The sequence below is a fragment of the Strix uralensis genome, chromosome 23 (genome assembly GCF_047716275.1).
Source record: "Strix uralensis isolate ZFMK-TIS-50842 chromosome 23, bStrUra1, whole genome shotgun sequence".
Taxonomy (NCBI): domain Eukaryota; kingdom Metazoa; phylum Chordata; class Aves; order Strigiformes; family Strigidae; genus Strix; species Strix uralensis.
Genome location: NC_133994.1, coordinates 7,205,216 through 7,231,447, shown reverse-complemented (window position 1 = coordinate 7,231,447; position 26,232 = coordinate 7,205,216). Strand labels below are relative to the sequence as shown.

The following is a 26,232-nucleotide window of genomic DNA, read 5'->3' as shown; positions in this document are numbered from 1 at the left end:
ACATGTCAGCGGAAGCCTTAACTCAGACTGCAGGGTACGTCTTACATGATAGAGGGCATTCAGCCTGGCAGAAAATGTCCTACACGTTTTCCACAGTTTTCTGAAAGCTTACGGCAAAGATCTAACACTGCCCAGGCAGGGGAATAGGGCTGGACCTGGCAAAAGCCAGCAGCAGAGCAGATTCCCGTAGTGAGAACCAGAAGAACATTAAATTAACCTTGAAAGGGCCTGTGGCTGAATTAAGTTAAAACAGAAATAAAATTCTTCTGTTTGGGTTCTTAGGAAACAGTGTTTTCCAAAAGTGAGGACAGTGAACACGTCCACTAATTCAGAAGCTGTAATTTAAATGGATTTATTACAAAATGTGGATTTGGCATCTGCTGCAGGTCCTGCGTTGCACTATAGGTATAACCCGAGTGTTAGCGGTCCTGGCTTCCAGAGGAGAAGCTAATAAAAATATATTTGAGGTAAACTTTATAGAGCTGAATTTATTTTGAAAATACTGTCAATGTCATTTGCATTATTCCTCTTTAATGTTTCTATTTCTGCTCTGAAAAACTGATGGAATAAAGATTGGAGCATGATTCAGCTGAAGCTAAAAGGCTTTGCTTCTAAATCATCCCTTTGCACAATTACAATTCTTGTGAGTAGACTAAGTCACTCAATTCTAATTTTTCTTCTAATTTAAAAACTAACTTGACCGGTAAAACTTCTCCTTTAATTACAGGAACACTTCTTGAGCAAGGCTGTAATTTTTACTTGCAATCATCTTTCAGCCATGACTTACTGATCAAGTCATTCTCACCTCTGGGATGGTAACTGAGGGACGTCACCCTCGGCACTCGGGCCAATTTCACACCAATGCAATAACTTTTTCCAAGGACTTTTTCCATCAAACTTTGACATGCTTTGTGGGAACATGTAGATATTGAAAATTCTGAGTAAACACAATTTTTTTTGCTGCAGTCGTTCACTGCTGAAAAACTCTGACAGCTTTACTCTCAATTTACCTTCACCAACTCCAAGAGGATTGTATGATGGAGAGGAGTAAAATATAGAATATAACAAGAAAACAGAGGCAGTAAATGGAGGAGATAAGTTTTGGAAGTTTGAAGCCCTAAGGAGGTGAGATGGAGAGCAGCTGTACATCAGCGATGACGGGCAGCACAAAGTTAGGAAGAGGAAGCTTCATAAATTCTGAATTAATAAGAGAGCCCTTGAAAGAGTTTCAAGGGAAAGGTGCCTTCGCAAACATCCCTCTGCTGACAGGTAACGCGCTCCGCACACCGAGCCAGCCAGCTGAAGGCAACAGCTGCTTCCATGAATTTTTCAACTGTTTGCGGCGCTGCTGTTGACTGTTTTTTTGCTGATGCTCTCACTGACAACTGCCAGAAGTGGAATTGGTTCTTTTCTTTAGCTTTTAGGTTGATGTCTGAACACTCAAGAGTCTTTCCAGCTATATCGAAGTTGCAAAACATGCCACTCACTTTTAAGGTGGCTGTAATCAAATACGGTGCTAATCGAAGTGGAAATTATTTAAATTAGATATTACAAAGAATGTTTTAAAAGGCCCAGCATAAACTGTGCATATAATTATCACTGGGAAATAATTTGAACATGATCTCTTGGGCCTCAGAGGAAAAGAGATCCCCAAAAATAAAGACTGGATTGATATATCAAACTGGACTGTTCCTGAATGTAGCAGGTATCTGACAGTATAAACTACAGCAGTCAACTAGTGACCCAAAATACCTGCTATATTGATCAAGCCAGGATTATGGAGAATTTTTCAAGAGTCCAGACAAAAACACTGATATCACATTCAGTCTCCACAATCAGGATGATACAAAGGTCCTGCCTGCAGCAGAGGATAACTCCTCACTAACACTGGAAGGGACCGAGTCCCCTCCCTCTCCCCATGTCGCTCCAGGAATACACACGATTTGGCAGCTGAAGTGTTGCCATCTTTGTGGCTTTCAAATCAGCTCCTCAGCTCCACGAAACAAGATCACTTTTGGTTAACTAAGGGAATTTTTGCTGTCCTTGGGGACAATGACCTGTTCTTAGCTCATTCATCCCTTAATCTCCTTTACAAGTTGATGGTAATAATTTATCTGGGCAAGAAGACTTGGGCATTTGGGAAATTTCAACGGCTCTGGAGTAGTGCAACATCTCTCCTTAGCAACGTGATCGCCTACAAATCCATCACACCAGGATTTGCAGCCAGTTGAAGACCTTCCCTTACCCGAGTGTCACTGGGGCAGCGGGCAGTGATAAGCCTCGTGGCATTTCAGCTACGTTCAGCCAGTATCAACACGACATGCTGTGGAAATTGCAAGATCTCAAACACATTAGCTGAAACTGTGCTACAGGAGAAAACCTCACGTACACAATGTGTCAGCTAAGTCAGTCTTCTCCTTGATTAACACTTTTAATTGGATGTTGCAACTGAATTTCCTTTCCACGTTAGCTGAAAAGGTTAGAAACAAAGCTCAAAACTGAACACAGAAATTATACAGAATTAGCGTTCGTGTTCTAACGTGACAGGAAATAGAAAGCTAAATTCTCTCTCCTTAATTCACCTTACTCTGCTTTGTGTAGCCACTCTTGCAGAATCAAACATTATTACCACTACTTAGGGAAAACTCCCACTGCTTTTGCTGGTAGTTTTGCTCGAGTAAGGTCTGTGTGGTCAGGATAGCTGCTTGCAAAATCAAAAGCTACAAATCCGTTCACTGCAAAACTGTCGACAATGGAGTCTGCAATGTCCGGCTTTGCAAGAACAGTCTTATTTTCACATGCAAGGTGCTCTAATGTGTAAAGCGTAAGAGAAAATCTATAAAAGTTGATAAGTGATGCAAATTGTTATGCTCCATGGGAGAAAGACGTAATGGCATCAAAACTTTGCTGGTCACTCAAACGGAGTAACAAATTTTGTATGTCGACTTGTATGAGATATAAACACAAACTACTTGTGAATCTTTCTAACACGTGGCACTTTCTGAAGGAGGGGAGCGCAGTCCCAGGAATTCAGCTTTGCCCAGGGTTGCTGGGGTGTCTGAACGCTGTACGCACTCAAACAGATGTTGTGGAAACCCACTGTGAAATGATACACACGTGTTCCAGGCACAATGGAGGAAATGGGAAAATTACTTCTATAAATCTGCAGGAAGGCCACACTGTTATGGCACCACGCTGGTTCTGCGTGGCAGTGTGTATGTGGATTTTGGCACCAGCCTTATGAAATAAAGGCTCAAGGAGCGCTATGAAATGGTTCTCTCTGCCTTTTAGAAGCAGCTAAGTATCCCCAGCCTCCCAAAGAACACATCAAGATCAAGCAATACATCTGTGTTGAAGTAAGGAGGGATACCAGTCTGCCAGAAAGCAAAACCAAACTCAAGTTATTAATGGCTCCATTTACACCTTTTTGGAAAAGCTTTTTCAGTTTCTTCCTCTGTTCTAACATATTGACATTGCCAGCACCCTCCGCTTGCATCCCAGAGGGAAAAATGTATTTAACAGGTATTTAATGTGTGATTCTTGGAGCTCCCAAATCAACAGCAAGAAGGATCACAGAAAACTAAGCCACTGATGACTCCAGGGTTACAGGGACATACAAAGAGGAAGAAATCATCCCTGTGGCCTTATAGCCTAGCAGACAAATAGATTGGTTTCCACAGAGACTTGCAGGTCCCCCAGCTGTGGGAGAAGGATCTCCAGGCTCCTTTGAGCGCTGCCTGAAGCCAAGTTCTGCCCCGAGCTCTTGCTCTTCTGATCCTGTTAAAGCCAGTCACCATGGGAGGTGGCACTGCTCATTTGAAACAAGTGAAACAGAGGTGTAATGAGACATAGGCAACCTTTTGCCTTTTGAACTCCCCAGGGTTCTTAATTAATCCACATTTCGTAACCACAGTTAATTCTTTGCTGCAAGTCTTGGGAATATAGGGGAAAAAAACACAGTTTAATGCATTTTGGGAAAAAGCCTGATTCACAGAAGCACCAAATCAGTTGGATTTCACAAAATTCAGACTTTTCATCTGCTTATGGTATTTATGCACACTGTGTACCTGCCTGGCTGAAGGCCTGACTGCCTTGAATCTGTTTGCCTTCTCTCATAATGGGAATAGTAGGCCCCTCTTCTGAGAGAGCTTTTGGAAAGAGATCAGTTATTCTTGGTTTTTAATCACTGTCATAAAGAGAGCTTTCCTACTGCTCGATTACAGCAGCAAAGAAATGAAGAGGTAAAAAGCTTTTGAGGTATCTTGGAGGGAAAAAGCAAAGGTGTGCTGATGTGTGATACAGATTATTCTACAAAGAAGCTCTGCTGTTTCACCTTCCATTGTGCAGAGATGCTGGAGGAGAACATGGCTGTGTTTTCACATCAGCATGTTTTCTCAGTGTACCATTGCAATGACTGCTCTAGAGATTAAAAAGTACCTTGTGTGGTTAGTCTGTGGGCTCTGGAACTCCAGGTGGGTGAATAAGGAGGGATTTACTCGCAGTTGGTGCTGCCTCATGTTGCCGTTACAGGAATTAGTGAGCACTAGCAGCAGGTAGGCAGCTGCTCTCCAGACAGCGTTGATGAAGAAGAAGAAAAGGAGAATTTAGCTGGCATGGAAAGGAAGGACTTTTAAAGTCGATGCAAAACTTAATCATAGTCTAAAGACCTTTACAACAATTTTCACATTGGACTAACGAGAGAACAGTACTGACTTCTGCAATAATGGTCACGATCCATCCCTGCTCTCTACTAGACTTCCAGCCAGGCATTCCTACAGCCCCTAAGCTTGTTGTTCATCCCTGGTTTCTGCTGTGGTAAAACACCTCAGAGAAACTTAAACACCCTCCTTGACTTGTGAGCCTCCATGAAAATGCTCTGCCTACATTCTGACTCTGAGCATTTCTGCAATATTCAAATGTTAATGCAAAATGTAATCTACAATATCCCATTTGAACAAACAGCAATCAATCTAATACACTACAGCTCAATTACTTCCTTGGTCTCTGTAACAGGTGCTGTCAAATAAATCTACTGAATAAATCAGTCCCATTGTAACCATTAGGAAGGCTTTTATAACTGCATTTGCTGAGTGGGAGGACATTTTTCTCTCAGTTTTTTTTACTGACAGTCAGATAAAAAACATACTAATCAAGAGAGACGTGCAATAAATGCCTTGGAGGTGAATTCCTGTTTATACTGAGGTCTCTTAGTCCTCTACTCATTTGAGGGTTCTGATACTACCACAGCAAAGGGAACCAAGCTCTTTGGATCCAGTCCCGTTTTCATCATGGATGGGCTGGGAGATGCCTAAAATACTGAGGCTGCCTGCATAGTATTTTCACGCTGAGCACCTTTGCATCATCTATGCTTTATTCTTCTATCACAGCTTGTCCTTTCTTATTCCTGGCGGGAGACTCACGGGGACCTCCAGCAAGGGCATCTGCAGGGATGGAGCTGGTCCCCATTAGAGAAAATATCTCTCTATATATTTCTGTTATGCTACTGCACTGTATTTGCAGAAAAATCCATCTTTGATTTCTTCCCACTTTAAAAAATATTGCCCCTGAAAACTTCCTTCCCCATTCTTGCTCCTTTTACTTTTAAAATGTTCATCAGAATGCACTGTATTTCTTTTCATAAAGCTCCACAGTCTGGAAAATGGATCAAGAGAACAACACCTACTTAATATAGGTTTTTCCCCCAGTGGGGGGTTGCTCTTTCTTCCCCCCAATGCTTTGCCGTAAGATTAAGCAAGTGAAAGTGTCAGCTCTTTCTGAAATGAGAACAGCACTGGGATTGTCTGTTGCATTCACGCAGCACAGATACAGATGCACAACAATAGAAGATTAGCAGCTAGCAGCTCTGCAACCATTATTCATTTAGCTGAAATGTAAATACTGCTCCTCTGGGGGAAAAATGTCGAGGCTGCTGCGAGCCAGGCAGGACAAAGTCTGCAGGACTCCAGGGGGTTTCAAAGCTCAGGAAGCAGAAGGTCAACAGAAAGAGGGTCTCTGAAGAGAAGTCAAAAAGAGGAGAGTAACACGGACTGAACTGACAGGAAAAGTCACCCCAGTGCCACCACTGCTTGACAGCTTTGGCCGTTTTTCTTTTCATGCCAGCAACAGATGTCACTGCTCGCAAGTGACTAACAGCAACTCTGGGGATGGTGAAAAAATGGATGTGGGAGCATGTGGAAATGCTAACCAAGAGAACCCAGTAAGGTGCAAAGATACGAGAACAGCTACACTGCCGGACCGTGTTTAAAAGCCTCCGCTATACCGCTTCCTTCTGGGAAGCCTCTATTTTGTTCTGCAAAGTCTCTATTTTATCTGCACAGCGCTAAGCCCTGTGTTTTCTGGCAAGGGCTGTACATAGCTCAGTTATAATGAATGAAATGAGCTGGTAACAGTTGGGTATTTATAGGCTCAGCGGGCTGGTGCTCCAAAAAATCTGAAAACACTTAAAACTGCCTTTGGCTCCAGAGCAACGCTGACAATCCCTACCAGCTTGTGGGGACATTCGTGAGGAGTCACAGCAGGAACAATGACCGTGGAAGTATCCTGAGCATCTTCCAGTCCAGTTTGCAGACAGTGAAAAATGAGTTAAAACATTAAGATATGGAAAAACCAAGATTGCACGTCCAAGATTACTGAGAATATGAATACACAAGCTGAATTCTGCCTGATTTTCTGTGGAAAAGCTCACTCATGAGTATAGACAAGGCAATGAGATCATTAGTTTGCTTAAGGTAATTGAGTTGAATATTGCTGGACATATAATATTACCATTATCATTAATGACACCAGCTAGCTTTGAGGAAACTAAATATACAGGTGAATCTCTTCCTGCTTCCTGGAGACCTACACCCCAAAAAGGCAGCAGCCCAGGTCTGGACCTAGCAAACCAGCCATCGTTATCACAGAGTTTCTGTAATCACAGGTGGTTCCTGCACCAGGGAGTCAGTGCAGCCCAGGGGACCAAGGTACAAGGCCTGTGAACTCGCCCCTGTACGAACCCGAACATGTTGAAGGCCGAGATAAAACTCCGGGGTGGACCTGCTCCACAGTCGCGTGTTTGAGCTCCAGGTTCCCCAGCTGCTGATCCTACCTACCTGCTGATCCGGGGCTTGCCAGACAGCAAGGTCTTTCTCGGAGAATAATGGCATTTTGTGTCTCCAGTATGAGATATTTCAGAACCAAAACCACCCAAACATATCTAACAAGACAGGCAAGTTCTCATTATTTTGCTCAATACTGAGCACTGGCTTGGTCAACAAAATCACAGAATCACAGAATCATCTGGGTTGGAAAAGCCCTTGAAGCTCCTCCAGTCCAACCATGAACCTCACATTGACCGTTCCCAACTCCACCAGATCCCTCAGCGCTGGGTCAACCCGACTCTTCAACCCCTCCAGGGATGGGGACTCCACCACTGCCCTGGGCAGCCCATTCCAACGCCCAACAACCCCTTCTGCAAAGAAATCCTTCCTAAGAGCCAGTCTGACCCTGCCCTGGCGCAGCTTGAGGCCATTCCCTCTTGTCCTATCGCTTGTGAATCTATAGTGAAGTCTGAGATGAGAGTTATCTCAAAAAAAGGAAGGAGGGACAATGTACCTAGAGGTGCTCTCTTCAGTATCCCGTCCTCCCATAATCAGTGAGTGTGAGGTTACAGTGCTGCAAGCGAAGGACAGATGGAAAAAAAATGAGAATACAAGAAGTACTACTTACTACAGATGACAGGTCCATGTTTACCATCCTCCTGTCATCCAAGTCGACGGGCTGGAGGCCTGCAACGTTGATCTGGACAGAAGAGGTTCTGTATACAAAGCCCAGCAGCCAGTCCCCCCTAGGAGCAGAGCAGAAGAAGAGCGTGAATAAATCCTTTGCCAAACCAGTGCAAGATGTGACTGCTCAGACCATGAGGAGAGTAGAAGGGCAGGGGAGCACAGTGATGTCTGGACCAAGACCTGCTGCAGCTTCATCCGATGTAGGAATCACAGCAGTTGCTCAATTCAGGGCAGGTTCCTGGGACACAGTAAGTCTGAATTTAATCCTGATTCATGGGTGTAGCCTCATTACATGCAGCAGGTTTAAAAATCTGACTTTTCTATTTATTTCTGCATTTCCTTAGAGATTGCAATACATTCACATATTTAATCTTTTTAATGTACTAATAGGTAGAAGTTCTCCAGCCTGTAGACAGCTGTAAACGCGATGAGGCCTACATTACCAATGTTGCTGATATAAATATCGACTGCGAAGCTCCTTGGAGTGCTCCTGATTTATAGGTACTGTATAAATACACAGTTTCAATGACAGAACTAGGAAGAGTTTGTTCCCACTGTAAAGTATTGCCATAAGTCACTGTGACAGTTTCAGGGTAGACTGTAGCATGATGAGAGAAGGCAACGTGTCCTTTGGAAGTACAGAAGTTTTTCTCCCGCACTGAGCAACAGCATAAAATCTGGGCACCTAAACGCCACTACACTCTACAGAGTAGATTTAGGTTGGATGTGACTGGTATTTGCACTCTGTGATGGCAGCAGGTGAAATGCACCTGCACGGGTGCCCGTTTCTGGCTGCTCCTGGCCACTCCAAAACGGTCTGTGCTAGAAGTTGTAAGTCTACGCAGAGCTCTGCAAAATCTTTGCAATGCATCCACGCCACGCGGGCATGGGTTCTTTCAAAAGCTGAGCAAGTCTAACTAATTTGGTTAAGGTTTCCCAGTAGGAATTTGTAACTCTGCTGTGAAATCGGATGGGACAGCTCTTGACAGCTGGCTTTCACTCTCCATGTCCTTTCAGACTTCAAAGCTGAAGAAGACAAGCTACACTGGACTGAAGCTCAACAAACTGGGCCCAAATCTGATCTTGCAGGAATTCTATTCAACGTAATTCATCTGACCTAAATAGAGCTACTCCTTAAAGTGACAGAATGAGGCCACAATTTGTATAAGTGAGAGACCAGAGAAATCAGAATCAGGTGAGATCTTACCACAAGTATTTGTATAATCCTTCTCTCATACCTAATATCCTCATAAATTCTCTGTATCTCTCAGTTACCTCCTCTAGCTGCCCCTCATGCTAGCTGAATAACTCTCAAATTCAGCATCTGAAGGCAAAGTACTAGTGGAATATTTCCTAACAGTCTCCTCACCTGCTTCTTCCTATAAGTGAGCAACAAGCTACAATTTCTACATCATTTTTCATTCCGCATCCAAGACACGGGCTTGCCAAAGCAGAGACTAACCAAATTACTGCACACATGGAGGTACAAACACACATACCATTTTATTCCAACAGCACATGCAGGCTTTCAAACTATAACAAGATCTTTTATTTTTTTTTGTATTATAGGAGATGAATACACTGAGCTTTTTGCAGCGAAACTGGTATTTGTATAACACGGGGAGGAATGGTATTTGCCAGGGCAAATTCAGTTATATGCAACAATTGCTATCATTTATGGCTTCTTGGAGGAACACAGAAGCACTCCCAAGGAGGCAGCAATTGTTTTTTCCTTAAGTCACATGAAGAAACACTGTAACTGGTGTGCACATTTGGCATCCATAAAACCTCCTGCGATCCAAAAAGGACAAAAGCAACAATTTTCAGCCTGACAGATGGGATTAATAATTTGTTGTTTTAATCTTGAATGCTTTTAATTCTTTTATTTAGTTCTTTGTAAAGTAATGTACTATGCTAGATGCAGTGATACAACACGTCCTCATCTTACACAGGTATATGTAACATACATATGTGTGCGTGTATGGAAAGTACCAACAGCATTTTCACCTGTCCTTGACCTGAGGGCTCATGGCTTTATAAGCTGTCAAGACTTGCAGTTACATGTTCTTTGCTAATCTTCTTGCCTGGTTATTTCTCAATTTATTTTCCTATGTCCTTAGTCCTCCTTGCTTCATTCTTTCATTTTAACTTCTCCTCTTCTAATTGTGCTGGTAAGCAGTGTTCTTGTCACAATTATCTTCCAACACCAGTCATTAGATTTGATACTGTCACTTGAATTCTTAATAGCTTTTATAAGATTGCTTCAGCTGTTTCGTGCCTCTGAATCTCCCTCTTCTCACCCAGCAGCTCTCACAACTCTGCATAGCAGTTGTCTGCACAGTTTTAAAAGGATGATATTTGATTTCAAGGTAACTTTTTTATTCTTTCACATCCTTAGTAAATTTGCTACAGCTATGCCAGCTGTACTTCTTTTGTAAGTAAAACATCTTGTTCATGTGGACTATCCTGACCAGAAACTGACTCTAGATACAAAAAAATCTTCAATTTGCTTGAGTTCCTTCCCTTCCATTGCAATTTTCACATCTTGTTCCCCATAAGCAGCCCCTAGTGAATTGTATCTCACAGCTTTTATAGATTTTAATTCGCATTCTTTAACTGTCAGTGAACCTAGTGGCCATATTTATAGTCCTTTACATAAAGCTGAGATTTAAAGGGGCCTTAGAATATTTCAGACTATGCACAAAAACACCCTGACCCAGCTTTAAGCTGCCAGAGTGATATAACACTGCCACCATATGAACAGGACCTACATGTTGAGCACCTCAGGCTTCCAGTGTAACTATGCACTGCAAACAGCCAAGAGCTGGAGACAGAACAGCCTGCAAGTGTCTCCTGAAGACTGTCATCTCCAATTAATCTGAGGGAGAGACCTCTGGAGGGAAGAGGCTCTGGCACTGCTGCCTCTGGCGCTACTGAATCAACGTACTCACCAGCTGAACAATTATTCACTTACAAAACATTCAAAAGGGATAAATGTACAAAATCCTTTCCAAGTGACACTAGGATAATGAAGCAGGGGGCTGAGCACATACAGACCTGCAATAACCATTTATGATCCTGCCCGACACCACTTTTGTGATAGCTTTCCAGTACTTGGCTTCTCCTTCCACTGGAGCTCCCAGTAAGACCACATCTTCAATGATCCCTTGAGAGTCTATTAAGATGAAAGCAGAACAGCTCAGATTTACAAGACAGATCAGAAAATATACCTTTACATGTACATGAAGGAGGGGTATGTTCAGATGGGCACTACAGAAAAATCATTTCAGTGATTTAAATTTTAAAGACAGAAACAATGGGAAGGAAGATCTTAAACAGCACTTTGCATAAATGTTAAGTGTCTGCAGTTCCAGCCAGAATCAGTAAATGTGAAAATTAAAGATCCTGAGACAAGTGAAAGGAACTGGGCTGATGTCAAGAGGGAGAAGTGGCCTGGCCTGTGTCCAGAAAGATGCAGTTCAAGCAACAAACCTGTGGAAAGTTCTTTCCCCAGGCCTATTGATCTGGGTTTGCACAGAGCTTTGAAACAGGTGACAGGGACTGACATTCTATACAGTGAGCAAATGTTGTCACATATTAAGCACGATAAACTTTTCCCACAACCAGTCCTTAGAGCTGAGTTCATGAAAAACATGACCTGTACACGCAACAGAAAACCCCCAAATTCGTAGTATTGATTGGGAACTGGCAACAACGGAGGCATTTGCCAACACAAAGTGATAATCTATCAAACTGATCTGATTTTCTTGAAGGGTACTTTAACTGGAATGCCCAGGGCATGATTTGCTACAAAGGAATGATGACTTTGAAGCATAATAAATCTTCATCTCTTATCAGACAGCTGCGGCTGGGGAATTTCAGTAGAAATAATGATTGAATGAGAAATAATGGGCAGCTCTGCTACTTTCTTAAACTCCTAAACAATATATTTATATCTATTAATAAATCTTTGTAAAGAGAGATCAAGCACCTGGTGCCATAGCAGTTAAACGACATTCACATTCTCTTGGGAGACTCACGGGCACAGCACACCAAATCCCTGCTCTCCACCTGTGGGAGACCAGCATTCACAAGACGTGAGCTGAACCGTTCTCAGCCTGGCGTCTGAGATTTGTAAAATAATATGCTGGAGCTTAGGGGGAAGTGAAAGTGAGAATGACTGCATACCACTTCAAGTTATGATGGAGAGGTGCTGCCTGGCTAGACGTTTCAAACGTAAACCAATTGCTTTCCTTTCCCTAACAGCAGTAAACGGCTTGGAGCTGCCTGCAGCGCCTGCACCTTTCTCTGCAGTGTAAATCCCAGTGCCTGACAACAATCCAAAAGAGCTCTCATGGTATTATTTCTTATTGCAAAGCAAATTTTGCACCAATTGAGAGAACAGCAAAGAGTAATTCAATTTTGTTAGTGTAATCTGTGAGCAATAAAGTCCTGTTCCAATGATCACGGGCAATGAAAAAGAAACCCAGAGCCCTGCAAATGGGGATCTCGTTCCAACCAAGGTACTAAATTCCATGGCCACAGTGTGAGCCAACTGAATAAACAAACAGCTAATTCATCAGGATCCCGAACATTTGGGCAAGGTATTGGAAGCTTTTGTTTCTCCAGTCCTTTGCACAGCTTATTTCTTGCTCAGAACAAAAATGTTTAGCCTTGGCTGAAAAATACTCATTTTCTTTGGATGTTGACAGAGGGGGACAGAAACCTGAGAACAGATCACTGGCCTACATAGTTGCTGACACTCTAGATAAATTAAATGATTTCACAGTTTGCAAATCTTTTATATGATGAAGAACAATACAGTCTGCACAAGCAGGAAAATGAAAAAAAAAAAAAAAGTAATTACTGATGGGCAAAAATTTAAAACTGGTAAGATGATTTGTCCAGAAAAGCTGTGGAAGATACAAGCTGGCCCAGAGGCCACAACCAGTGCTTGGGAGCTGGGCTCTGCTGTGCCTTTAGGGTACGACTCACTGGGCAAAGAGGAAAGCATCTCGTCGTGTTAGCCCTCACTCAAAAGAGAACAGGGGTGGAATTTAGTGCTCTCTGGGCACTGCACAGACACAGAGCAAGGACAGTGTTTCATGGCTGAGTCTGGCAGCAGTATTCCTGATTCCTAACCACAGCAGAGGTGATAACCCAGCGGTGGTACCAGTCACACAAGCAATTCTGTAGGACCCTGTGAACAGTATTAGACAAATATGTCATGGGTGATACCTCGCTCCCATCACACGCAGTTTGGTTTCAAGGTTCAGGTTCTGGTGGTAACAGCCAGTATCAGTTTTCATTAATTTACACTTCTTATTTACTAAAATGCACGGGAATTGTGATGAAGAAATCAGACCAATGATCCTCCCATGCAGTAACTCATCTCTGGTGGGTCATTACTCCATTTTCTGCTATAATGTCATTTTCTGGAAACCTACTAAGCTCTGGCTTCCAAAGTCATTTGTGATGAAGTATCCCAAAGGTTATTTAATTGCTTTGCAGAAGAGTATTTTTGTTTAACAGAATTTTGAGTTTCTGCTGTGGTGTTTCACTGGATAATCCATGATTAGTTATTTGTCCTCAGAAATGCCACTGCCATCTGGATACAAAAGGCCTGCATGACTAGGCCTTGTATTTCTTTTGTGTGAGACATCCAAGTCCAAACCCCAATCAGTCTCAGATGTCCCAGGTCCCAGCTCCATTCCTTCTGTGGCTTGCGCTGGAATGTGCATGTGAAGAACGCCTTGGCAATCTGCACCAAACATGCTGCTTTTCATCTCGCAAACAGCTCAGCTTTCATAATTCAATTAAGGAACTGAAAAATTAGTGTACAGTGGGGAACTGCTATGATACATAATTACGATGCTTAGATTTCTTTAGAATGGCAGCCAACCTTAAAGACCCCTAATGATTTCCTTTCACGTATTACTTTGCTACGGTCCCGTGTTATTCCAGCAAGAGACTGCAGACCGTTAAATAAAAGCTTGAAAATATCTCAGCCCCTGGCATTCTTAGGACACAAAAAGATTAGATCTAGGGCCAGATTAGGATCTGGGTTCTGGCTTCAGTATAACTCCGTTAGGATCATTCTGGATTTGATTAGATTTATTTTGAGAACAGAATTCCTGTATTTGAGGACTTCCATCTTAAACCAGAAGTGAAGTTCTGGTACACAGCTGTCAACAGAAAAAACGCTGACTTTCGTCCTCACTTGACTCTATTCCCACCTTCTTGGACTTTATTGAACATTTTCCTTTATAAAGGTCCTTATTTATTAGGGAGTCTTTGTGAGGCTAAATGGTTAATGAATTAAATTAGCTACGTAGGGGGGAAGGCAGGCTGCACGCGCACACTCACTACTGACTCAACTCTAAGATGCAATTTACATCAACTGATCATAATGATTTTATTCTTTTTCTAAATTAAAAATAGAATCTATTAATAAACAGAACCACAATGGGTAATAAATTGACAGATGGTTTTATACTTGACTTTGGGGGAAAATTACCATGAAAATAGCAGATGACAGTGGCATTTCAATGACTTAAATGGAAGGGAGGACTCAGGGAATCAGATACAATAGCTACAGAGAGCTTCCAATAAAGGCAAAGCATCCTCTGCCAAGATCACAGTGGCGTGTGGGCAGCTCACAGACTGATCTAGCAGCCGAATGTCACAAAATGTCAAGTTGTTGTTTACAGACTGGAGACCAAACTGACACACTGGAGCACCTCGAGTGAAGACAGCAGATTTAATCCACTGAACTGGTGGAAATGACAGTAGAATTTGGCTCCAAATGCATTTCAAAACCTTTTTTTTTTTTTTTTTTTTTTTTAGGTTTTTAGCCTATCCTAAAAGGCCCAAGCTCTATTCCAGAAGAACTCTTCCCCTTGGAAGAAAAACTTCTCTACCAGCAGTAAGAAAAATAAAGGAGAAAAAGGTTAGAAGGTGAATTTTACCTTTTTCTTGAGCCATTTCCTGCAGGCAGAAGTAAATGACTCTTGCACCCAGGCTGAAGCCAATCAGTGTGACAGGTCGCTTGCCCTAAGAGAGAAGGAAAGGAAAAAAAGCCATCAAATACTGTTTTAGACTTAGAGAGTGGCCACAGGATCCCACAGACCCTAACACACAAAGCATTTATGCTTGTGCATGATCTTTTAAACATTTGAGCAATTTGGTTGATTTCAAAGGGATTATGTATCCTCAAAGTTATGCGCAGTTCAATATTGAGAATTCTGCATACCTGTGTATTTTGTATTTTTGATATTCAGAAAATCAGTTGAAAGAATCTAATGATCAGAAGTTACAACAAAGGAGATGTTTCAAACAGAAACAAAACAATGCTGTCATTGTTCTGAAATTTCCAAATGAAAGCCTAATTCAAGGAGCAAAATTTTCCCAGAAATGTTTCAAATAAACAGAAAAAGAAACTGTAATACAAAAATATTGACCATCTCTAGATTTAAGACAGAATGACAGCAGCACTGTGTGGCTGTTAGAAAAAATGATGTGGGGTAAGCTTTTATTCTGAATAGCCTAATAAGATTTTCTATAAAGTCAAAGGGAGCCTAATCTCAACACAGTGGAAAATGGTCTTTGTATTAACCAGGGAGCAGGTGTGTGGTGGACTCCCTAGACATCACACTAACTAGTTTTAGACGCTCCAGCACATTGGAATGCGTGTTTTCACAATAGCAAATGCTTAAAAGGCAGTAACAAATGCCCCAAGCAAAACAAAGGGCTTGTATGAAATAAAGTTTATTGCTTTTCCTGGGATTGTATTTTTATGAGAAATCAAGTTTGTTTCTACTCTGCTGTTTCACACTATTATGACACGCAGCTCTGGGGCCATGGGTCCCACAGGGCTCCTCTCTAACAGATACCGGACTAGCGTGCCTGTGAGACAAACACGTGGCCAGCAAAAACCAGCCTCCCTGCCAGTGACAGCCCTGCGAATAATGGCAGGTTTTGGGGGGACAGAAATGTCTTTTGCAAACCTTCTGAGGGAAGCTTATTAACTTCTGTCACTTCTTTCAGGTACCAGCCCATTCCACTTCTCCGTCAGCAAAAGCATGGCTCACGGTGCATCTACTGCTGCACAGTCTTCTCTGACATTGTTTTGCTAGTGCCTCTTAATTATCAGTAAATATTTTTAACGTTCTGTATTCTCTTTTTCTTTTCACCTATCTTTACTTTCTGTTCTCAAATTTCCACTAAGTGAGTTGGCCTGGCTGGTCTGTGACATGATCAAGCCATTTGTCATTTATGACCCGGATCTCTTCTTCCTTTAGAACAGCTTTAGGTTAAAAGGAACAAATCTTAGCAGGATTTCTCTGATTCACTTGGGACTGCCTATTCTTCCCCAATGAACCAGATACATGCTGGTTACCTTCATGCAGCATTTTTTCATTTTTCAGTTCATTATTAATTTTTTGGAAAGATACCAGTGGATAGTTACCTAGCATGACTATAAAACTTAACCTCCATGGGCCAGATCCCTTCCAGTCTTTATTCCTGGATAATTTCTAGCCAATTACCTGCTGTCGACTGAGCAGGATATGTGCTAGGTGTTTGCCTACTTCAGCAGACCGGTGCAGACACACTCCCCAGGGGTTGTCAATGACACTGGCAACAGTCAAGAGTGAAGCTGGCCAAGTCAAGGCTGTCACAATACCTGCAACACACAAAGCAAACAGCACAGCACAGTCACAGATCTGGGCTGCTCTTAGGAAATGTCAAAAGCAAGACGGTTCACTGAAGTTAAAAGCTAAACCGAGGACCTTTTGTCATTTCCAGTCTTCTTTCTCAAGAGCTGATCTGAGAAATGTTTTGCTAGACTAAAGATAAGAAAGAATCTGATGTTCTGATACGGAGGCAAACAGACGCCATGCATGAATGTAACCTGCATGTTTGAAAGGTTTATGTAAAGCAGTAAAACAGTGTAATAACATAGAGAAATAAACACAGTCACGCGTGAAGGAAGGTGTTTCCAGCTGTAATTTTAAAAGAACGAGTCAATGACACAGAGGGTCAGCAATCCAGGAAAGCAAATCTAAATTACAGGTGTGGCACTTCTGCAGGGCGGTGCCAAGGGAGATGTCTTCTCAGAAATCTTCCTTGCTTAGGAAAGCTCCTTTAAACAGACACCAACAGTGGAACTGCACAAGAGCCACTCAAGCAGGTCTGATACGATTTAGGTTCTTACCTGACAAGACAGTGAATTTTAGGGCTTCTTGAGCCATCATGTTCACAAAACCATTCAGCAGGGAGTCTAAGGCGTTGCCAAGCTCCATCAAGTACTTGGATTCCCAGGCCAGACAATACTGCTCACTCGATTGCAACATGCTGCTCCACGGTGCTGTGAAGCTCCCTGAGAAAAGGTTGCAAAGATGGAATTCATGTTCAGAGAGAACACAACAACAGCTGACTCCTGGCAAGATGAGTCCAAGAAAGAATCAGAAAAGAACCAGCAGGACATGGGAATATACTAATATACTGTGATAATGAGGAATCATATTTAAAAATACTGATAGACTCCGTATTTCCACTGTTTTACAATAAATAAAAATTTGTAAATAATCGTGCAGCTTTAGCTGCCTTGGCAAAGAGTCTTCAGTGTGAACAGGCTCAGACGTCACAACCCATTCAATTGCCTCAGAGACTGCCAAGACAGATGGACATTAACACTAATTATGTCAGGTATTAAGGACATTCCTCCCACCATCAGACAGCAGGCCAAGTCCGGCAGCTCCATCTTCTCATAGTGACCAAAGGAAGGCCTGTCTTGAGAAAGATAAAGTGCTGAATGGCTGCATGGACTGAGTTCAGGGGGACCAGAAGCACAGAAAATATGTAAGATCTTGTCAAAATCTATCACAGAGCATCTTCCCAGCACTTCAGTTAGTCGGGCAAGGATTGCAGCAACAGCCCTGTCGGAAAACAAGGAATCTGCATTTGCAGATCCAGACTGCAATTATTTTTACTTTGCCATCTAGCCTCATTAGCCACTTCAGTTTAATTTTTTTCCCTCCAGGTGCTAATCAAAAGCAGTGCCTGGATGTTTGAGAAATAATGGATAATTTCCACTGTGCAAGTCTAATTTTTGGCTGAAAAAACAATTTTTAAGCCTTACTCTCTCCTGTTTGTAGTGTAGCTTCTACTAAGAGGCCAGGAGGGGCCTGGCAAGGCTATTAACGGCAGACAAACTCTGCAGGGCAGAGCAGAATTTTTATTTTAATTAACTAAAACCCTTCCCACACTGTTCCTTCCCCAAACAATGCAGGGCAGGCTGAGGCACTGATGACCAAAGTGGCCCGAGAGAGCCCCACGCCAGATCACACCACAGTGTACTGTCAGATTTGTGAACGTACAGATGGGCAGCTACTGGGAGCTCCAAAATCACAAGGTAGCAAATTCCCTAAAAATCCTGTCCTCGGTCCCTCTGTTTTAAGGAGTCATGCAAGCGTGTAAATAGACAGACACAACTGTAAGGAGGAGAATGGATGACAATTCTAATTTCGCCTTTTTAAACATTACAGCAGATTGCTAGTTATGGAAGAAGAATGTGTGTCACTTGTAACTCCCTTTTAAGGGCAAACAGACACAAAAAGGTTCCTGAAGGGACACACTTGTCTTTATAACAGTGCCTGGGAGCGCTCCAACCCCAAGGATTTGGACCCCTGGCAAGCAGACAATGAGAAAAGCCAAAGCACAGTACGGCAAAGTGAAAATAACCTTACTCTGACAGCAAGCTGCAACCTAACAAGCAACAGGACAGAGACATCCTTCTGCATTAATGATAGCCAATGTTAATCATGATGCTTCTGAATAAATTGGCAGCTGTTCAGTCAGGTTGCTGAACACATCAGCAGACAGTTGACATATGTTATATGACAAGCTATACTGGAAACTAAAACACTGCAGACTTTTCAAGGTTGTTGCCTGTAAGTTCACCTCCTGAGTGCTGTGCTTAACAGGATTTACTTGACAGAACTTTCTTGCCAATAAACCTCATTATCTGGCAGATACCGAGAAAGAAAAAAGACACTATTTTCTGTTAATTGCTGGAGGATAAACATAAGGTCTCAGAGATAGGTGAGACACTTTGTCCTAGCGCTGGAAATCATCCACCCCAAAGAGACCTTTCCTAGCAAAACCAGACAGCAGTTAACAGAAACAATCCTGCCATGACTACTACCAATCCTACTATCACTACCTATTTACTGCCCTCTCTCTTTCCTCTGATTTGATTGGGATGGCAGATTGGGTTACAAAGTCTTACGTTGGGAGTTGATCTCTTTAGAGAACAGGCCATGCAAGTGTGGGGAAGACATGGTGCTACGAGAGCACAAACACTGCCTGGAGTGGAACACAGACATGGCTCTCCAGGCTCCTCTCAGCTTCCTCATCTTGTTCTTACCGTATTTGCCAGTGCACAGCCATCCAGTAATTGCTATGGTGATATGAAGCTGCTTTCCTTCAGTGAGTGGGAGGAATTCAAACTCTTCTATGGCTCCCACACGCTTCTTCATCTTGTATCCTACACAGCAAGGCAAAAACATGAGTCTCAGACATCGCACAGCAAGGGCAGGCTCCGCTAACAGTAGAAGTTCGTAAGAAACAACTTGGGTAATTTGGAAGGTTTTTTGCCTTTCCAAAACCCTCAGCCAGTCCGTGCATTACTTAGAGCTTGGTATGGAGCCAGCATGATCCTTCTGAGCTTGTGTGATCTGAGGGAATCCCAGCAGAACGGTTCTTTGCTGCAGGCCAGACATCAGCTGTAACAACCGCTGCTCTCCATGGCATCATCTTTCTAATGCAAAGCAGCAAACTTTCTTTTCCTTCATTAGCCACATACCAAATATTCTTTCCCTACTTGGTCATCAGGGGCTACACAGTATCTTAATCAGCCTTGAAATAATAATTTCACAGTTGTAAGATCACACCTCAAATTGCTTCCCTTGCTCTGCAGAGCTCAGTTAAGTCGTTAGCTCTGCATCTGCAGACAGGATCCTGTGCCTCAGTAGCTGAGAAACGTGTGGTCACTCTCTTACCAGTAAGGCCAGCACCAGCTGCTCCAAAAAGGGATGCCATGACAGCAATTCCAGCAGTTGAGCCTAAAGCAGCTGCTCCAGCACTTCCGATGATAGTAGCAGCTCCCGCAGCAACCAGAGGGGCAGCAAGACCCCCTGTCAAGCCTGAAGATGCAACAAGTATTACCACCAAGCTATTACCACTTACAAAAACCAGGCAGTCATTTCCCTGTGCTGTGTGAGTACTGCTCATGCCACTGAAAAAGTACAATGGTCTTTTTTGCATCACCAATAAAGGAGCTTTCTGAGACCCTTCCCACACCCTGAATCTCTGCACAGATTGTTTGACTGACTTCAGTAAAAATAAAGAATAATTTAAAAGTCAAAGGAGGAATGTGTGGTAGACTGGGGTGAGCTATGCCCTCTTTGCTGAGGAAACACTGATCTAGTCTCATACTGTTCTGAATTTGGAGTTGAAGATCTGATCCTCTTATAACACAAGAGCAAAAGAAGAGAAAACAGAAAACATTTTTTAAGAGTGATTACCTCAGTTTAATATTTCCCTCAGCCAGTGAAGCTACACTGGAATAACTTTTCCAGCTAATTATTTCAGTTTTACTTTTGTGTGGCTGAAAATACTTCTCTTGGATTTGGGGTTTCATTTTTTTGGAGGCGTGGTGGTGGGTTTTTTTGTTTTGTTTGTTTGTTTGGGGTGATTTTTTGGTATCTGAAGTGACATACTACCTTCAGTCTGGCAAAGAAAAGCAGTGAATGTTTTAAAATTACAGCTTGGGCTAAAAGGTATGATGGCTTCTCTTGCTGAATGTGTAATTCAGCACCCCCCCCCTGCCCCTAGTGCTGTGATGCACTTCAGCAGCAAGTCTCCAGAATGCCTGGGGCAGCCTCACCGATCACTGTTCCGCCCCCAACGGTTGCCAAACCGATCAGCAGGTACCTCTTCAGCTTTTTTCTTCTTTCCTTCTTTTTTCTTGATACTTCTGCAGTTCTGCGGGGGGATTAGAAGCATAAAAGCTGATGGAAAAGCCTGACGGGTAACAGTGCTGCATCAGAATCTGCTTTTATTCTCCTCGGTGTAATTTCCCTACTGGGAACAGTAAAAAGTAACATGCAGGTGTGGACTGTGACAACACACTCAGATTTATGAGCATGGACATAAACCCACAGATTTAAATTGAAACGATTTAATTGCTGACAAAAGCCAACAGATGTTACTTACTTGGAAACCCCTTCCTAATAAGGCTGAAGCTTGTAAAAAAAAGAAACAAAAAGTCAAAAGCATTTCAATAACTATATACTGCCAATGTGTCTTAAAAAAACAGAAGAAAGCTAAGTGGAAACAGAGAAAAGTGTTTGAAACAAAAGGGAATAGGGGTAAACTGTGCTAACAAACAAAGAGATGGAATTAAACTATTTTATACTGAGCTGCTTTCTAATTGCACATCGCAATATAATAATATAATAGGTATTAAACACAGTCATTAGTTCATTTGTCTGTGTGTATTTAAGCTACATTTTAACAAGCTTATCAGAAGCAGGTAAATAAACCTAAAAGGAACAAATATCACTTATTAGGCACTACTTTTGGCTCCTCTCTGCTGTCTTTGGTTTCTCTCTTACGAGAAAAACTTCCCACATCAGAGGAAAGTGTGAGAAACAGAGGATACTGGAATAAGTTGTTTACAGAGGAAAGTTCCTTCTAGCCTGCTTACACAGCAGTTAATGTGGGCCTTGAAACATGAGAATTTATCTTCTTTCCAAACTTGGATATTTTCCCTCTTAATCCTAGCCTAATTGTGGATTTTCATTATCCATATAATTGCCTAATCCTTCCTGGAACTCCCCAAGCGCACTGTAATTTTGATAAAGACAGTTTTAGATGAGTCCCAAACAATACGCAGCTTTGTAAAGCCCAGCAGGGGGAGAATGGAGCACAGTGGGTGAAATCCCTGCATCGCTGAAGCCAATGGCAGAACTCCCACTGACTTGCATGGCACGGAGACTTTGTCTCCCCAGAGATCCTCCCAAAAAACCATCGTGTATTACCTTCTGCAGCTGCAAGCGTCCCTGTCTGCAGAGAACAACAGCGCAGCCTGCAACAGCTGCCTTTTCAGCAATTTCTGTATAACCAAATTCACTTCCTACAACCCCATGGTCAAAGCAGCATTTGGATATGCCCTAGTTCGTGCATGCAGTCACCAATCTGAATGCCTGGCTTTGGAAAAAAATGCTTTTGGAGTTTCTTAACCAAATGCTGCAGTCTGACTGTTAATACCTAAGTTGGCAACATCCAGCAATTTCTGTTCTACGCAGTGGTTCATCAGCTTTTATAGTGAATGTGCTGTTGTCTCGGGCTCAAAATAATGACATTGAGATGAAATACAGCTAACCTGGCTTTAGTTGCAATAATGAGCAATTAAAGTTATGTGGGTAGAAAGACAGTTTGCAGCTAAATCCTGCCTGAAGATGCCGTTAAGTAAAACTACTGCCACGAGAAGTTTTACCTGTCATTGCTTTCCTTCCGCAGCTGCTAGCAACTGCTTTTGACAGTTGCTTTCCTAATAGCTTCTGCATTACAATCATCACTTGATTACCAGACTGGTTTTTATCCCCTATGGTAATTAACTGCCTCTTCTGGTACTTCTCTCAGTGATCTTGGATATGCAGCTTCTTGTCTGAACCACAAATTATGTTCAGAGAGATTTCAGAGGTGGAATTTCAGGTCATTTTCCAATGATGAAAAGTGGCAGGAGTACACGTTAGAGAGCAACCGATGTCGTGTTTTCCAGTTACTACAGAACCGTGTACAAAAGAGAGGTTCACACCTGCAAGTTAGAACATGTTTGGTGCTAGTAATATGGATTTAAGTGTCTGGAGCATTGTTCTAAAGATGACTGTACATTTAACCTTGCATGTTCCGGGCCACAGTCCAACACACCCACAGCAGCAAAGGCAGGAGCAAAACCTTCTGTTAACAAACATCAGTAAAAAAACGCTATGCAGAAGCTGCCAAAATCCTGTTTGAATGTTAACTGTTCCGAAACCTCTTGCAGTGGATGGTCAAAGCTGGAAGCATCCTAAGCAGATGTTAATGTACTCCCTGCCCCAAAAGTCTGTGAGGTCAAAGCTGTGACAGGTTTACATCCAGCTTCCTTCCCCCATTGACGCATTATTTGAAAACAAACAAAGGGTCATCGATTCCCCACAAATCTCAGCCTTGTTTTAGCACTGCAATAACAAATGTGTCCGCACTGCAGTCTTGGACTACTCTCACTATAAAGATTTTTCTTCCTTTTATCTAACAGGTATTTACTTCCATGGCTGCAACTCAGGCAAAGAACAAGATTGAAATCCACAGCGTTCCCCACACCAGCTATGCACAAAACCCACTGGGCTGGTAAGCATGCAGCGTAATTCACCCGTCGCTCTTGCCATTATCTATCTTTTTGGGTTGTGCTACAGGAGCCACAGTCCAGTGGATACAGAATTAGGTATTGGAGCATCATCTTTGCGAGCGACATCCCACCTTCAGCATCAGTGTCTTCCTAAAGGCCCAGGATTGAGTTTGTTTCCACGACCCACAGCAAAACAGTCCCCATTAATACCAACCCTTACCCTGCATGCCAAATGGTGTCCTGTTTAGCAGTCCATGATCTTTGAGATTATTTTGACTTTCCCTTTTTACAGTGCGCTATAAAGTTAAGCTTTATTTAAATAAAGCTATAACTGAAAGATACCCGTCACATGCTGGACCCCACGGTATCGTGTGAACTGTACTGTGTCAGGGACGTTGATTAAAGCCTTTATTAGCACTCGGGTTAATCTCATAACCTGTTTGCTGAGTTGAGAGATAAAAATATTAAATGGTCCCTTGAAAGTCCACTACAAACATGTTTACTGCCTTACATATTGCTAAACCTTTGTACAATTCCTGGCTCAGAATATAAAAATACTACATTTCATATAGATACCAACTTTTTGGCTGTTTCACACCTAAGAAGTGGTGATTAAGAGAATTAATCTTATATTAGTAACACAGAATTAGGAGTCAGGTCCTTAAGTATCTGAAGATGCAGATTGTTGCCCTCAGAAATCTACCTTCAATAGGAGTTAGACAGCTGTCTCTTAATATGCACAGGGAAGGGCAGATCCATAGAAAATCAGCAGCTGAGGATCTAGTCCTGAAATTTATAGGAACTTCATTCTGCAAGAGGCACTTCTATCTGAAGAATATTGGGCCCAGAGATAAGAGGCACAAGGTCTTTGTGATGTGTTTAAGCATAATCTACAGTCTAGGAGAGGCAGCTGGAACAAGGAAATGAGGCAGTTCAGAGCAGAGTATCCTTTACCAGCTTGCAAGGTTGGGTCTCAGCTCTGATTTTAAGAATGCTGAGCTTTCCTGCTTCTCAGTGCAGCTGAAGTGCTGTGAGGGCTCTGCAATCCTAATCAAGCCATAAATGATTACGCTAAGAGCCATGGGGGGAACGATCAGAGACTGGACTTAGGCACAAGTAATTACTGCTAAGCTTTCAATCACCAGCAGTGTTTTTTCATCCCATAGTCAACCCAAATGTTCTTACTCTGACTCTTCCTCTTTTTGTTCCTTCAGGCTCTCAAGCAGAGATTCCTCCAGGACTTCCAGCTCCTCCAAGGGGATTCTCAGCAGCCAGGTGATGCGGCAGATCAACACCCTCGCTCGAGCATCGTAGTACCCTTCAACAGAGGGAAGCCCAGGAAATCAGTCAGTCTGCATCGCACCAGATTAAATAGCTGTGCTAGAGGACCACGTCACATCCAAGCATAGCTCCTTCTCTCAGGCCCTCTTTGTCTTCCATGTATCTGAAGACAACTCCTACTATCTAGAGGAGAGAGCGATAAATGGAAAATCCTTCTTCCCCACAAACCTCATCCTGCGAGTAGTCACTACACCAGGTAATTGCCTTTATGGCAGAAAAAGGATCTCAAATCCTTTGGTCTTCACTCTCAGTGATAGAGGCCTTTAGGCTCTGGTTAGGCTGCATCTTTCTTCTCAACAGAGAAATGCTGCAGCAAGACCAGTCCTAACTGGAAATATCAAATATATATATACGTGTAACACAACACAGTACACCTCAACTATGCACCAATGCAAGATACGGTATCTTGTAAAAATGCACCTCCACATGAAACCTTCGTATTCCATTCATCTTGTTGGCAACAAGAAGAACTCTGGAGTTTAAAACGACACGCCAGCTCACCTGGCAGCATCACCAACAACTGTTTGTATTTACACTTCACTGCAGAGGTAGACAGTGCACTCAGACAACACATGACAGGAGTAATGATTATTCCTGGACTTATAAGCAGGTGTTCTCTAAGAAAAGACATTTTAAATGTAATAGATTTTAAGTTATTTGTGCCAACTCTTGTTTTTTTCATGAGTTTCAGTAGCACCTGCTGCTTGCTGATGCTAGGCCTTTGTAAAGGGTTCTTGGTGCACTCTGGGATGAAAACTGCAATGGGTTTTCTAGGGGTGGGTGAAGATACCAGCAAGACCCAACTACAAAGTATGTTTCTGATACCCGCTGCACGTAGATCGAATATGGCATTTGGCAATCTATTAAGTTTATTTATTTATTACCATCATTACCATGATACCAAACTACTTTGGCAGGCTTTAATGATGCCACTTTTAAGATTTGTGCTTAGTTGAGAAATAAGGATAGTATTTATCTTCACTTCATCCCCGATATCTGCCACATCTTGCAAGCCCAAGCAGGTGTTTAACGCGTAGCCTTCTTGCTTCCTGTCTGCTAATACACAACTTAGCTTTTTACTTAGCCAGCTTGGCAGTAAGTCAGCGAGGCTTGAAAATATATTTCTTTTAAATTCCAGCTTAGCAAAATAAGCAGTTTTGCAATAACTGACTTGTCAATTTTCCATTAAAAATAAAGCAAGAACAAAAACAGTACTTTGTTATACAGTGAAACAGGCTGATCAGCAACCAGTGAGTTCCTTCCTGTCAGAACATGTTAAAACACAGAGATTTAAAAAATGCATGTAGTGATATAAAACAGGCTTCCTTTAGAAATGAACATTTTGTTCAGTAGGCGGTCTTTATTTCATTAATCTTATCAGACTAATCCATGTTATGGATTGTATACCAGAAAATTGTTCTATGCATAATATAATATACGAGTGAAATCACATTTATTTATAATAGGCTTCACAGGACAGTCTGGAATTTATACCCTGAATATTTTTCTTTTCTTTTTAGGCAACAAGCGATCTGCAGAAAATTTGCTAGGCTGACATTTTCATAACACCTTTACTGCCTTCCTAAAGGAAGAGGTTACCTGCTCCCCTGGAAATACTGGAGAAAAACCACCCCACTCCAGGTATTTCAG

The 26,232-nt window shown here is 42.3% G+C and overlaps 1 protein-coding gene across 2 annotated transcripts in view; it reads right to left on the bottom strand.

Annotated features, from left to right (window-relative positions):
* TMCO4 (transmembrane and coiled-coil domains 4) overlaps positions 1–26,232 on the bottom strand; it is a 41,786-nt gene that overhangs the window by 6,414 nt on the left and 9,140 nt on the right. For both annotated transcript variants that reach the window (XM_074892633.1, XM_074892634.1), the window contains exons 5-13: positions 24,427–24,559; positions 20,737–20,834; positions 19,850–19,993; positions 19,216–19,335; positions 17,002–17,166; positions 16,334–16,470; positions 14,756–14,840; positions 10,845–10,962; positions 7,729–7,846 (exon numbers count right to left, since the gene is read on the bottom strand). In XM_074892633.1, coding sequence (XP_074748734.1) covers positions 7,729–7,846; positions 10,845–10,962; positions 14,756–14,840; positions 16,334–16,470; positions 17,002–17,166; positions 19,216–19,335; positions 19,850–19,993; positions 20,737–20,834; positions 24,427–24,559 — 1,118 coding nt within the window. The remainder of the gene's footprint in view (positions 1–7,728; positions 7,847–10,844; positions 10,963–14,755; positions 14,841–16,333; positions 16,471–17,001; positions 17,167–19,215; positions 19,336–19,849; positions 19,994–20,736; positions 20,835–24,426; positions 24,560–26,232) is intronic.